Source organism: Bufo gargarizans, chromosome 5, assembly GCF_014858855.1.
Source record: "Bufo gargarizans isolate SCDJY-AF-19 chromosome 5, ASM1485885v1, whole genome shotgun sequence".
Classification (NCBI taxonomy): domain Eukaryota; kingdom Metazoa; phylum Chordata; class Amphibia; order Anura; family Bufonidae; genus Bufo; species Bufo gargarizans.
In genome coordinates, this window is record NC_058084.1 from 463,233,678 (window position 1) to 463,246,620 (window position 12,943).

Genomic DNA, 12,943 nt, shown 5'->3' on the forward strand with positions numbered 1-12,943 from the left:
AGTAAATGGAGAGGACACCATGTGTGGGATGTTCTTCAGTCACGGCGGGGCACCGTTTTTCAGGTAGGAGCGGGTCCTACACCTATCATTTATGGAATATCTTATCAGTATGCCATAGGTGTCCAGATGGGACAACCCCTTTAAGTCACAATAGTCATTTTAACATAAAGTTATCTCGTAAGGAGGACCTGGGGGTTGTTCCACAAAGTATTTAAGTTCTCTGTTAGATCAGACAAAACATGGAAATATTGTTTTTCTTTTTAACAAACTGCTCCTGTATCTAGATATTGCAGTACGTGTTATGACGCCCCCTGCTGTTCTTTTGATTCCTTCTTAGAATGCCCACCTGGTATGTCCAGTGCTGGTGATCACACCTGCTCACTAGCTCAGTCTCAATGCCCTGGATCCCCTGGTGCATGAATGGCAGAATGGTTCCTGCTAGGTCAGTCAGTGAACCTGGTCATACACATTACCCAAGCGTTTGGCCAACCGCTATCCCTCCCCACCCCTATACATATTCATGCTTGGCTTGGCTAAGCATGCATGTGTCCTCAATGGTAAGTGTGGAGAAAGCTGCTTTCAGACACGGCGGCTCCCCCCGTGTTTCCAACCCCCTCCCCATTCTTGCACGACCTCTTAAAGGATCGGTGCACTAGAAGCAACTTCTCATGAGCAGCAGCAATTCAATCCTTTATAGTAGTCGTCTGGTGGAATGAATTTAAGGGGTAGAACACTGTAAAAAAAAAAATATATATATATATATATATATATATATATAAAAGAGGGTATGTTTATCCTCACCGATCCCGTGCTGCTGCCGTTCCAGCACTTACCAGGTCCCTGCTTCCTCCGGTACCTGGTCCAGGCTCCACAGTGATGAGGGGGCATCTCCTCCCGCTTGTTGTGGATGAGCCAGAACCAGGAAGCAGAAAACAGCGGGGATCTGGTAAGAGTCAACGATGGTAGCAGCGGATCAGCAAAATAAGTAACCCTTCTAGGTTTCTTTTTTTTACACTTTGCTACTCCTTACCTAAAAATTAAATAAATAAATGTTCTCCTGATGGACAGCCCCTTTAACTTTTCATCAGTTACCCTTTAAATGTATGTAATTGGTTGGGTATAATAAAAAGTTGAACAATTTTCTGATATACTTCGGTTATCAATTTCTCACCGTTTTCAAGATCTCTGCTTGGATGAACTCATTCTGGTGAGTATAGGGGGAGCCACCATTTTTCTTTCTTCTGTTTAGCCTGAAAAAAAAGAAAGAAGTGAATAAATAAAATCTCCATCGTGTTTGCCCTTTGCAGACGGACCTTGAAATGGTGACTGAAGATCTGGCCCAGAAGGTGAACAGGCCTTACTTGCGCACCCCCCGCCACAAGATCATTCGGGCAGCGTGTCTGGTACAGCAGAAACGTCAGGAGTTCCTGGCCTCCGTGGCACGTGGTGTGGCTCCCGCTGATTCTCCTGAAACGACAAGACGAAGGTAGAACTACACAGATCTTTCTAAGAAATGACATCGGATCATATGTGGTTCTGCACCTGTCAAATGCACATCATGAGGACAGTTAGGTTACCCCAAAGACGCATGATGTGTACCCCCCCCCCCCCCCCGGAGGACATGTAGCACAGGTTGAGAACCTAGGGAATAGACCACACGTCTCAACTGTCCTGTTCTTTTTGTCGAGCTCAGTGAGGCTTTTGTACGTGGGAGTCCCCGGGAGGGTTTGTGGGCAGACGAGGACTGACCTTAAAGGGGCATTCCCATCTCGAACAAGCTCTGGGACCTGCTCCTATCTCCAGAACTGGCTCTCCGAATGCAGATCACCAGAAAACAAGCTCAGACATTAAGGCCGCAAGGAATGTTGGAAGATTTCAGCTCTGATGTTTGTAGAATAGTGAGTGCAGCTCTGGAGTATAATACAGGATGTAACTCAGGATCAGTACAGGATAAGTAATGTAATGTATGTACACAGTGACTGCACCAGCAGAATAGTGAGTGCAGCTCTGGAGTATAATACAGGATGTAACTCAGGATCAGAACAGGATAAGTAATGTAATGTATGTACACAGTGACTCCACCAGCAGAATAGTGAGTGCAGCTGTGGAGTATAATACAGGACGTAACTCGGGATCAGTACCGGATAAGTAATGTAATGTATGTACACAGTGACTTCATGAGCTGAATAGTGAATGCAGCTCTGGAGTATAATACAGGATGTAACTCAGAATGAGTACAGGATAAGTAATGTATGTACACAGTGACTGCACCAGCAGAATAGTGAGTGCAGCTCTGGAGTATAATACAGGATGCAACTCTGGATCAGTACAGGATAAGTGATGTAATGTATGTACACAGTGACTCCACCAGCAGAATAGTGAGTGCAGCTCTGGAGTATAATACAGGATGTAACTCAGGATCAGTACAGGATAAGTAATGTAATGTATGTACACAGTGACTCCACCAGCAGAATAGTGAGTGCAGCTCTGGAGTATAATACAGGATGCAACTCTGGATCAGTACAGGATAAGTGATGTAATGTATGTACACAGTGACTCCACCAGCAGAATAGTGAGTGCAGCTCTGGAGTATAATACAGGATGTAACTCATGATCAGTACAGGATAAGTAATGTAATGTATGTACACAGTGACTCCACCAGCAGAATAGTGAGTGCAGCTCTGGAGTATAATACAGGATGTAACTCAGGATCAGTACAGGATAAGTAATGTAATGTATGTACACAGTGACTGCACCAGCAGAATAGTGAGTGCAGCTCTGGAGTATAATACAGGATGCAACTCTGGATCAGTACAGGATAATAATAATAAAAAAGAAAGTGACTTAACTAGGGATATGTTTCCTGTATGCCAGGCATGTCCAAACTGCGGCCCTCCAGCTGTTGCAAAACTACAACTCCCAGCATGCCCTAATAGCTGTAAGCTATCCAGGCATGCTGGGAGTTGTAGTTTTGCAACAGCTGGAGGGCCGCAGTTTGGACATGCCTGCTGTATGTGCTAGGAGCTTTCCTGGGACCCACGTCACCCACCTAAAATGTATGCTGCAAACACAGTGTGAATTCAGCATAAAACACCGTTAAGGGTACAAAGATCACTGATATATATGAAAATGGTGACATTGTCTCCTTAGATTTTAGTACTATTTGTAAATTAGTGCAGTGGGGACACCACCAGACAGGTCACACAGAAGTGGAAGCTCGGCTGTTGCCTCCTTAGACCCTGATGATGCTACTATCCAGAGGGGCTTTATTTTTGTTTTAGATTGCGGTATATTAGTAAAAAAAAAAAGCTGAAATAAATCGACATGAGACACACGTTGGAACTGATGCTAATGGGTTAGTCATTGTCTCGTTATGATGGGCTCCAGAGCGCTGAGATTTTCATTGCGCACATTAATCACACCTTGGAGGTACATATAGTCCCGCCAGTCAGGAGTTCATCTCAGCAGCAACTGCCTTCCAAAAATAGTTGCATGCAAGCGGTAGCATCGTCCATGGACACCCCTGAGGGCTCATTCAGACGGGCGTATGTTGCTTTCCTCATCTGATTCGCAATTTTGCGGATTAGATGCGAACCCAGTCACTTCTATGGGTTGCGGACAGCCCCTCAAAACAAATAAAACATGTCCTATACTTGTCAGTGTTAATCGGGACGTGGCCCCATTGAAGTGTGTGGATCTGCAAAGATGCGGAATGCAATTCGTTTTTTTGTGGACATGCTGAACTGACCGCAAAAAAAACGGATCAGCATTTTTGCGGACTGCGAAAAACACACGACCATTTGAATGAGCCCTACGGACTCATTTACACGAACGTATTTTCTTTCCGTGTCCCGTTTTTGTTTTTTTTGCGGACCGTATGCGGAAGTATTCATTTTAGTGGGTCAGCCAAAAAACGGAAGTTACTCAGTTTGTGTATATCCGCATGTCCTTTCTGGGAAAAAAAATAGAACATGTCCTATTATTGTCTCCAAACGAACAAGAATAGTACTGTTCTATTAAAACCCAGCTGTTCCATTCCGCAAAATACGGAATGCATATAGACGTTATCCGTATTTTTTGCGGATCCGTGTTTTGCGGACCACGAAATACATACGGTCGTGTGCATGAGCCCTAACACTAATCTAATCATAATAATAATAGCTAATTTTGATATATATCCTTTATATTCGACTTTCCCACCAACATCATTGATGGTATATCAAGGGGTCCTCCGCTGTGGACAGTCCTTACTGGTTAGAAGGGTCTCTTGACATTACACTGATCACAACCTGTTCTGCAGCTGTGACCCCCAGTGATCCGGCTGGAAGTGTTCAGTTTCCCTGCAGCGCCACCACGGGGGAAATGAAGCATTACACAGTGTCCATACAAATCAATTGGTTGCTAGACAGGACAGGTCCTCCAGAGCAAGAGATTCTCTACTTTGACCAAAGGATGAGGATCCTGCACAGAGGACCCCTCCTCTATTAACGGAGAATTCCCCAGTATGGTTTATGGGAATTGGTTATAAAAACCATTAGTTACATAGGCCATTAGTGTCTAATTGCAGGGGGTCTGACCAGTTATGTGAACAAAGGGGCAGATGGACATCTGTAGGTAGGTATCCCAGTGGCCAGGACCCCTGTGACCATATATCTTGCTGATATGCCATCAGTGCTAACGGTGTGACGATCCCTATAAAGGTCTCCAAGAATTATTGGCATTGATTGTGATCAGAAATTGTGGATAAAAATGGTACACTCCAGATGAATTGGAGTCGGGGGTGGATTTGCGCACCACACAGACAAGGCAATTCCATAGGGCCCCAGAGTTCACGGTCCACAGGACGCAGGGGGCCCTTAGCTCCCAGCTCTACGGTTGGACCTGAGCAGATCTGCTTTCTTAGTTATTGGAAAGTGCGCTAGGTGAATTTTGATTTCGGAGACACTAAAGGGTCACCGTTTGGGTTAGGGGGCATTATACAGTGTTGGGGGGTACATAAGGGAGCATCATACTGTGTGAGGGGTGCATTATGGGGCTTTAGTCTGTGGTTTGGGTACATAAATGGGCATTCTAATGTGTGGGGGAGCTTATAAGGGGTCACCATATTAGCTGTGTGATGGGAAGAGCTTAGCAGTGCCACAGGGGCCCCAAGACATAACTTTGCTTGGGGCCTCATAATGCCAAATCCTTCCCTGATTGGGGGTCCACGAGGATTCAGCCGGGATTAGGAGTTGTGAGTAAACAAATTGTTGTAGAGCTGCCATTAAAGGTCTGATCATCAAGATGTCCAGCGCTGCTCCCGGCTATAACTAGTAGGTAGGTCCCCAACTTGGGGGCACTCTCCTCCTCCAGGGGTCTTGTTTTTTGCACAATGCGCCATTTTCACCCTGTATCTGATCCCGTTTTCTTATCTTGCTAATTGCTTTCTTTGTGTTTTTAGTTTCGCTGGAGGAACATGGGACTGGGAGTATTTAGGATTTGCCTCCCCAGAGGTAAGAGGACGCTTTGTTGTCAGGTTTAGGGTTGTCAGAATTAGAATTTCGACTTCAAAACCAAGTAAATTATCCTGATGCTCAATACCGAGTTGATACTCTGTCATAACCCCCCCCCCCCCCCCCCCCCCAAAATATGAAGTTCTTCCATAGTTTAAATGTACCAGTGTACGGAGTTACTGGGCGAGGTGGTACATGACGGTTTTAATGTGAGGCACAGCATGGAGGTCCACATTGTAAACTTGGCCGAACATTTAATAGTAGCTCCATCGAGTACCTCCTCACATAATGGGCAACGTAGGTTTGCCACAGAGGTACAAAATGGAGTTACCTGCTGGTAATGTGAGGCAGTCCATCAGTTTAGACTTCCAAGTGCCTCATATTAAGGGTACATTCGGACGACCGTGTGTTTTGCGGAACACACACAGCCTGCCCCATAAAAGAAATGCCTATTCTGGTCCACAATTGCAGGCATGAATAGGACATGCTGTATATTTTGTGCGGGCTCCGGGACGGAAGTACGTGTACACCGTGTGCTGTCAGCATTTTTTGCGCCCCTGGACCCATAAATATGGTCGTGTAATGTACCCTAATGGTAACCTCATCATGTACCTCACATTAACCCCATGTTGCCTGTTATATGAGAAGGTACTTGATGGGGGTCACTTACTATTAATGTGAGCCATATGGAGGTATTAAAGTAATACCATGTGCCTCACATTAATTGACCACCACCATTTATCTCACATGATGGCAATATTGGGGTTAATGAGGGTCACATTAATCCCAGTGTTCCTCTATAGCAGGGGTGGCCAACCCGTGGCTCTTGAGCAGCATGAGGAGGTGTCGGATGCGGGCACCAGGGGGTTGGGGTCAGATCCGAGCACAGGGGGGTGCTCTAATATAAATTGTTGTTTTTTACTTATTGGCATTTGTGGGATGTGCATTTCTGTTGTGATTCTCTTGACTGTACTTCAGTCTTGTTTTTTTTTTTTTCAAGAATAGGCATCTTCTATGGTAGCGGCGGCCTGCAAATTGCAGTATCCGTGTTTTGCGGATATGCAATTTGCGGATCCGCAAAACACTACGGTTGTGTGAACGTAGCCTTAGAATTAAGGTGGTGCAGCCTCTTCAGATTTTTCCCCCCCTCTAAATTAGAACATTGTTGGATTTGCTACTTGACCCATTAATCACAATGATTCTGTGTGGCAATTCCTGAAACAATCACTTAGTCAGGAGTGGCGCTGTTTCAGACACTTCATTCTAGGAGGTGTAAACCTGCGGATACCTCTTTAAAGGGGTTGTCCCAGCTAGCCATTTATGGAATATCCACCCGTGGGACCCGCTCCTCTCTCAAAAACAGAGCCCCTGTTGCACAGTCGCTGGGAATAGAAAGGATCCGTGCATGTGCGGCTCTTTCCTTTCACTACTATGGGACTTCCAAAAATAGTGAGCATGCTCAGTTACTTTTGGAAGCTCCATGGTGATAAATGGACAAAGCAGTGCCTATGCGGGTCCTTTCCATTCCCGGCGGTGCTTGACAGGGCCCCAGACATTTATGGAATAGCCTGTGAATCAATGTCTAGATAGGACCATCCTCTTTAAGGAATGACTGTTGATGCCCATGATAAGAAAAGCATGTGCTGGTGTGATAGAGACGATGACCAGCATTTCTATGTGTGTTGGTTAAGAAGAAAGCCGAGTCTAAGTGTCTCTGATCCTATGTGCAGGAATATGCAGAATTCCAGTATCGGAGAAGGCACAGGCAGCGCCGACGCGACTTGCACAGTATGAGGAGCAACACTCCTGATCCGGACGATCACATGGAAAACACCTTGGGTAATTTTTCATGGCCAGATAGTAATTTATTTCCTGCACAGCCAAAATGTGTACATCATAAAACTATGGCTCCAGTGCGACTCTTGGTTGCGGTAAAACTCACCACAACTGTTGTGCAACCTCAAAGGGCATCTGTCAGCAGTTTTGTACCGATGACACTGTCTGACCTGTTACATGTGCACTTGGCAGCTGAAGGCATCTGTGTTGGCCCCATGTTCCTATGTGCCCGCATTGCTGAGAAAGATGATGTTTTATTATATGCAAATGAGCCTCTAGGAGCAACGGGGGCGTTGGCATTACACCTAGAGACTGCTCTTTCTGCACTTTGATAGGGCCATGAGTGATGACGTTTTCACTGCCTGGCCCCGTCAATCAAAGTGCAGAGTGTGCGGCTTTTGCAGAGAGAGCTGAGCCTCTAGGTGTAATGACAACGCCCCCATTGCTCCTAGTGGCTCATTTGCATATATTAAAGCATCATTTTTCTCAACAATGCGGGCACATATGGACATGGGACCAACACAGATGCCTTCAGCTACTTATCAGACACTTATCCCTTAACCACCTCCCGTCCGCCCATAGGATATAAACGTCCGGGAGGTGGATCTCTATTTCTGAATGGACGTTTTAAAACGTCCTTACAGAAACAGCAGCTGCACGCTAATCGTGCAGCTGCTGATCGGGTTGCCCGCTGTCAGTGACAGCAGGGCAACCCTAAGAGAAGGCAGGGACAGTGCCCAGGTGTCCCTGCCTTCTAGATCGCTGCATACACAGCGCTCACCGAGCGCTGTGTATGCAGAGCAGGAAGCGCTATGCGCTTCCTGTTCCGGCCCGGCGGTCATGTGACCGCCGGGACCGGAGAGTGCAGGAGCTGTGTGAGGTCTCTGAGACCTCGATCAGCCCTGCACTGAGGCTGTATTGCGCTGTACAGCCTCTCTGGGGGGTGTATTTCCACTGTAACTGGGGCTACTATGTCAGCCCCAGTAAAAGGAGAAATCAATAGTGAAAAAAAAAAAAGAAAAAGTAAAGTAAATGTCCCCCAGAGGTCTTGTATGACCTTATGGGGGATGAAAAGTGTAAAATAAAAAAATAAAGTGTTGAAAAAATAAAATAAAAAAAAAGGTTTCACATGTAAAAAAAAAATTCCCCAAGTAAGGAATAAAAAAAAATATTTTAAAATAGAAATTTTTTGTCACCTTACATCACAAAAAGTGCAACACCAAGTGATCAAAAATGCATATGTTCCACAAAATGGTATCAATAAAACCGTCACCTCATCCCGCAAAAAATGAGCCCCTACATAAGAAAATCTCTCAAAAAATAAAAAAAAACTATAGCTCTCAGAACATGGACATATTAAAACATAATTTTTTTTGTTTCAAAAATGATATTATTGTGTAAAACTTTAATAAATGAGAAAAAGTATACATATTGGGTATCGCCACGTCAGTAACAATCTGCTCTATAAAAATGTCACTTGACTGAACCCCTCAGGTGAATGCTGTAAAAATAAATAAATAGAAACTGTGCTAAAACAACCCATTTTTTGGTCACCTTGCCCCATAAAGTGTTATAATGAATGATAAAAAAAATCATATGTACCCAAAAAATAGTACTAATAAAACTGGCACCTTATCCCCTAGTTTCCAAAATGGGGTCACTTCTTGGGAGTTTCTACTGTAAGGGTGCATCAGGGGGCTTCAAATGGGACATGGCATCTAAAAACCATGTGGAGTTCCTTTTCTTCTGCGCCCTGCCGTGTGCCCCTACAGCAGTTTATGACCACGTGTGGGGTGTTTCTGTAAACCGCAGAATCTGGGTAATAAATATTGAGTTTTGTTGGCTGTTAACCATCGATGTGTTAAAGAAAAAATTGGATTAAAATGGAAAATCTGCCAAAAAAGTGAAATTAAAAAATTTGATCTCCATTTTCCTTTAATTCTTGTGGAGTGCCTAAAGGGTTAACAAAGTTTGTAAAATCGGTTTTAAGTAACTTGAGGGGTGTAGTTTCTACACTGGGGTCATTTATGGGGGTATCCACTATGTAGGCCCCACAAAGTGACTTCAGACCTGAACTGGTCCTTAAAAAGTGGGTTTTGGCAATTTTCGTAAAAATTTGAAGAATTGCGTCTAAACTTCTAAGCCTTCTAACGTCCTAAAAAAAAAAGTGACATTTTCAAAATGATGCCAACATAAAGTAGACATATGGGGAATGTTAAGTAATAAATATTTTATGAGGTATCACTTTCTGTTTTAAAAGCAGAGAAATTGAAATTTAGAAAATTGCAAATTTTTCAAAATTTAAGGTAAATTTGGGATTTTTTCATAAATAAAGGTGAAATATTGACTCAAATTTATGACTATCATGAAGTACAATGTGTCAGGAGAAAACAATCTCTGAATGACTTGGATAATCAAAGGCGTTCCAAAGTTATTACCACATAAAGTGAGATATGTCAGTTTTGCAAAATTAGGCCTGGTCAGGAAGGGGGCAAATGGCCCAGATGGCAAGTGGTTAACAGGGTTGCACAAGATTAGAAATCCATGGTTGCTCTCTTCTGAATACAGCACCACACCTGTCCACAGGCTGGTTGTGGAATTGCAGTTCAGCCCTTCTTCAGTAGAGCTTTTCTGTAATACTGAATGCAACCTATGGACAGGTGTGGTGCTGTTTTTGGAGAAAGCAGCTCTATTCTTCTAATTCTGTGCAACCCTGTGGCCCCTTCACTCTAAGGATCAGTGAGGGTCCAGGCTGACCTTTACAAAAGGGTCAGTCCATTCAGTAACTGTATCAGTCGTGTAAATCCTATGTCTTAATTGTTGTTTTGTCATCATTCTTCATCTTCTCATCAGATGCCCTGGAGGTTCGTGGGAGCAGAAGACACGGCACATCCACGGTGAGTTCAGCCACTCTACTTTTTTGTTTGTGTCCTTTGATCGCATCCATCTACTATACAAACTTACTGGACTGTTTACCTTCCAGGCCCTTAGCTCACTAGATGATGATGACCCCAACATCCTTCTGGCCATTCAGTTGTCTTTGCAGGAGTCCGGCCTCGATGTTGACGAAGAAACGAGACAGTTCCTCAACAACGAGTCGTCATTAGGAGCCATAGGTTCATCTCTGCCCACCAGGCTGGACCCTTCACCAATAAGCATGGAGAACCCAAGGTCGGCACTCAGTAGTTCAGAACTACTAGAACTGGGTGAGAGTCTGGTCAGGCTGGGAACCAGCAATGATCCGTATACATCAGACCGAATACATTCACACTCATTCACCGATGCCCCAACCTCCAGTAGTGACCTTGATTCTTCTAGTCAAGATCCCAACATGAGTGAAAACCTTCTTGGAAACATTATGGCTTGGTTCCATGACATGAACCCTCAAAGCATTGCTCTCATTCCTTCTATGAACTCGGAAACTGACGTTGACCTACCACCGGCGAGTGTCGGCGAACATCCCGTGCCCGACATGACCGAGGACCATGCACTTTTTCAGGATGCACTAATTCACGAAGACCCTGAACCGCAAACAGATGAAACGACTTCCGAGGAGACTGCACCACAGGCCGACGCAGCGTCGCAGAGCGACGAACACAACGCCAACGACGTCACGAGCAGTATGACCAGTTCTGAAGATATCTCCAGTAGAACTCCTGAACCTTCTTCCACTGAATGGGTTGAACAAGTCCATTTGGTATGAACTCAAGCAACCAAACTTATCTAGTAGTTACCACACCCACCTCCGATGAACACGCCGTTACCGACCACCGCAAGGAGATGCATAACGGTTTTTGGATTTCCGGATTTTGAAAACCGACTTGAACTTTGGTCTTTTCTGCATTTAATGGAGTTTGATTGCCTTTTTTTTTTCTTCTATTTTTTCCAAGAAATGAGTAGGGTGGAATCTGATCTTCTAATAAAATGCAGTCATGATGTAGCCTTAGTTTGGAAACAATTAATTTTTTTTGTTTTTTAATTTATGTTTTTAGACAAAAAAAAATTAATGGTTGTACCTCAACGGTGCGGAAGTATGTGTCACTCCTTGTTTTGTACGAGAAGACTTGATGTGGCCGGAGCCTACACAATGTCGTCGGTGATGTCACAACGTTGTAGGTGATGTCACTCCTCCTGTTTTGTGTGTCCAAGAGACGGTGAAATAATTGATCTTGTGCCATGATGGCGTCGAGTTGTATTTTTTCCAGATAAAGTGGATCCGTTGGACCGAGTGTGATCAGAACTGTGTGATTATTATTTTTTTTAAGACATTTTTTCTCTTCGCTCTCTGGATCCAGTGAGATTATAATTTCAGGATCCGTTTTTTTTCTAAATGAATATGAAAAAAAAATCTGTAAAAAATGTTGTCCTATTTTCTTTAAAACAGGGATGGAGATTTATAAAAACTGAACGTGGGAGTTGGGGCTTTGTTGGTCACCGAACTTTTTTTTGTGTGCATTCCGTTTCAGTTTGTCCGTTCCGCAAAAAAAATAGAACATGTCCTTATATTGTCCGCATAACAGATAACGATAGGAAGGCTGACATCATCCGTATTTTGCAGACCGCAAAATACATACGGTTGTTTGCGTGAGTCCTTAAAGTTGCTGGCATACAGCCCTATCAGTCCTCAGAATAAGGGCTCATGCACACGAACACATTTTAAGCGGCTCTTCCGTTCACTTCAATTGGGCCGCAAAATATGCAGACAGCACACCGCGTGCTGTCCGCATCTGTAGCTCCGTTCCATGGCCCCGCAAAAAAAAATAGAATGTGTCCTACTCTTGTCCATTTTGCGGACAAGAATAGGCATTTCTATTATGGGCAGCCCGTTCCAGCCCGCAAATTGCGTAATGCACATGGGCGGCATCAGTTTTTTGGCGGATTTGCAATTTGCGGACCGCATGAGCCCTAAAGAAGACAAAGTGCTTCTAGGGAATGGTGTTATGGGGGGGGTTCCTAGAAGAGAGACTCCCACCGGCCTAAAAGGGTTGTACAGGATTAGAAAAACTGTGGAAACGCAGAACAAATTGGGCTGAGCTGTAGTACCACACATAACCTGAGGACACGTGTGGCACTGTTTTTGGAGGAAAGTGGCAATGTTTTTTCTAACCATGTATGACTTCTAATCTTATGGCATTGCCCAGTCATATGCCTTGACGTTAAGTCATGAGGATACCCCTTTTAATTTTTTTTTTTTTTTTTTTTATACGAACCTCCACTGGTGTGTACCCCATTAAAGTTAAAAAAAAAAAGGCACATTCACACGAACGTGGTTTGGTTCCGCATCCGAGACGCATTTTTTGCGGCTCGGATGCAGATCCATTCACTTCAGTGGGGCCGCAAAAGATCCGGACAGCACTCTGTCTGCTGTCCGCATTCGTTGCTCCGTTTCGTGGGGACGCAAAAATTATAGATCATGTCTTATTTTTGTCCGTTTTGCGGACAAGAATAGGCATTTCTAGAATGGGCCTCCCATTCCGTTCCGCAATTTTCGGAACGCACACGGGCAGCATCTGTGTTTTGCGGATAACCCAATTTGCGGACCGCAAAACACGGCACGTTCGTGTGCATGAGCCGTAAGGTTGAGGGGTTCAGGACCAGACCAGGAAGGTGGAGAT

The 12,943-nt window shown here is 44.4% G+C and overlaps 1 protein-coding gene across 1 annotated transcript in view; it reads left to right on the forward strand.

Moving 5' to 3' along the window:
* Nucleotides 1-12,670, forward strand: part of ANKIB1 (ankyrin repeat and IBR domain containing 1) — a 124,298-nt gene extending 111,628 nt beyond the window's left edge. The window contains exons 16-20 of the mRNA XM_044295872.1: nt 1,308-1,486; nt 5,441-5,492; nt 7,223-7,331; nt 10,182-10,225; nt 10,312-12,670. Coding sequence (XP_044151807.1) covers nt 1,308-1,486; nt 5,441-5,492; nt 7,223-7,331; nt 10,182-10,225; nt 10,312-11,031 — 1,104 coding nt within the window. The 3' untranslated portion in view covers nt 11,032-12,670. The remainder of the gene's footprint in view (nt 1-1,307; nt 1,487-5,440; nt 5,493-7,222; nt 7,332-10,181; nt 10,226-10,311) is intronic.
* The last annotated feature ends 273 nt before the right edge of the window (nt 12,671-12,943 follow it).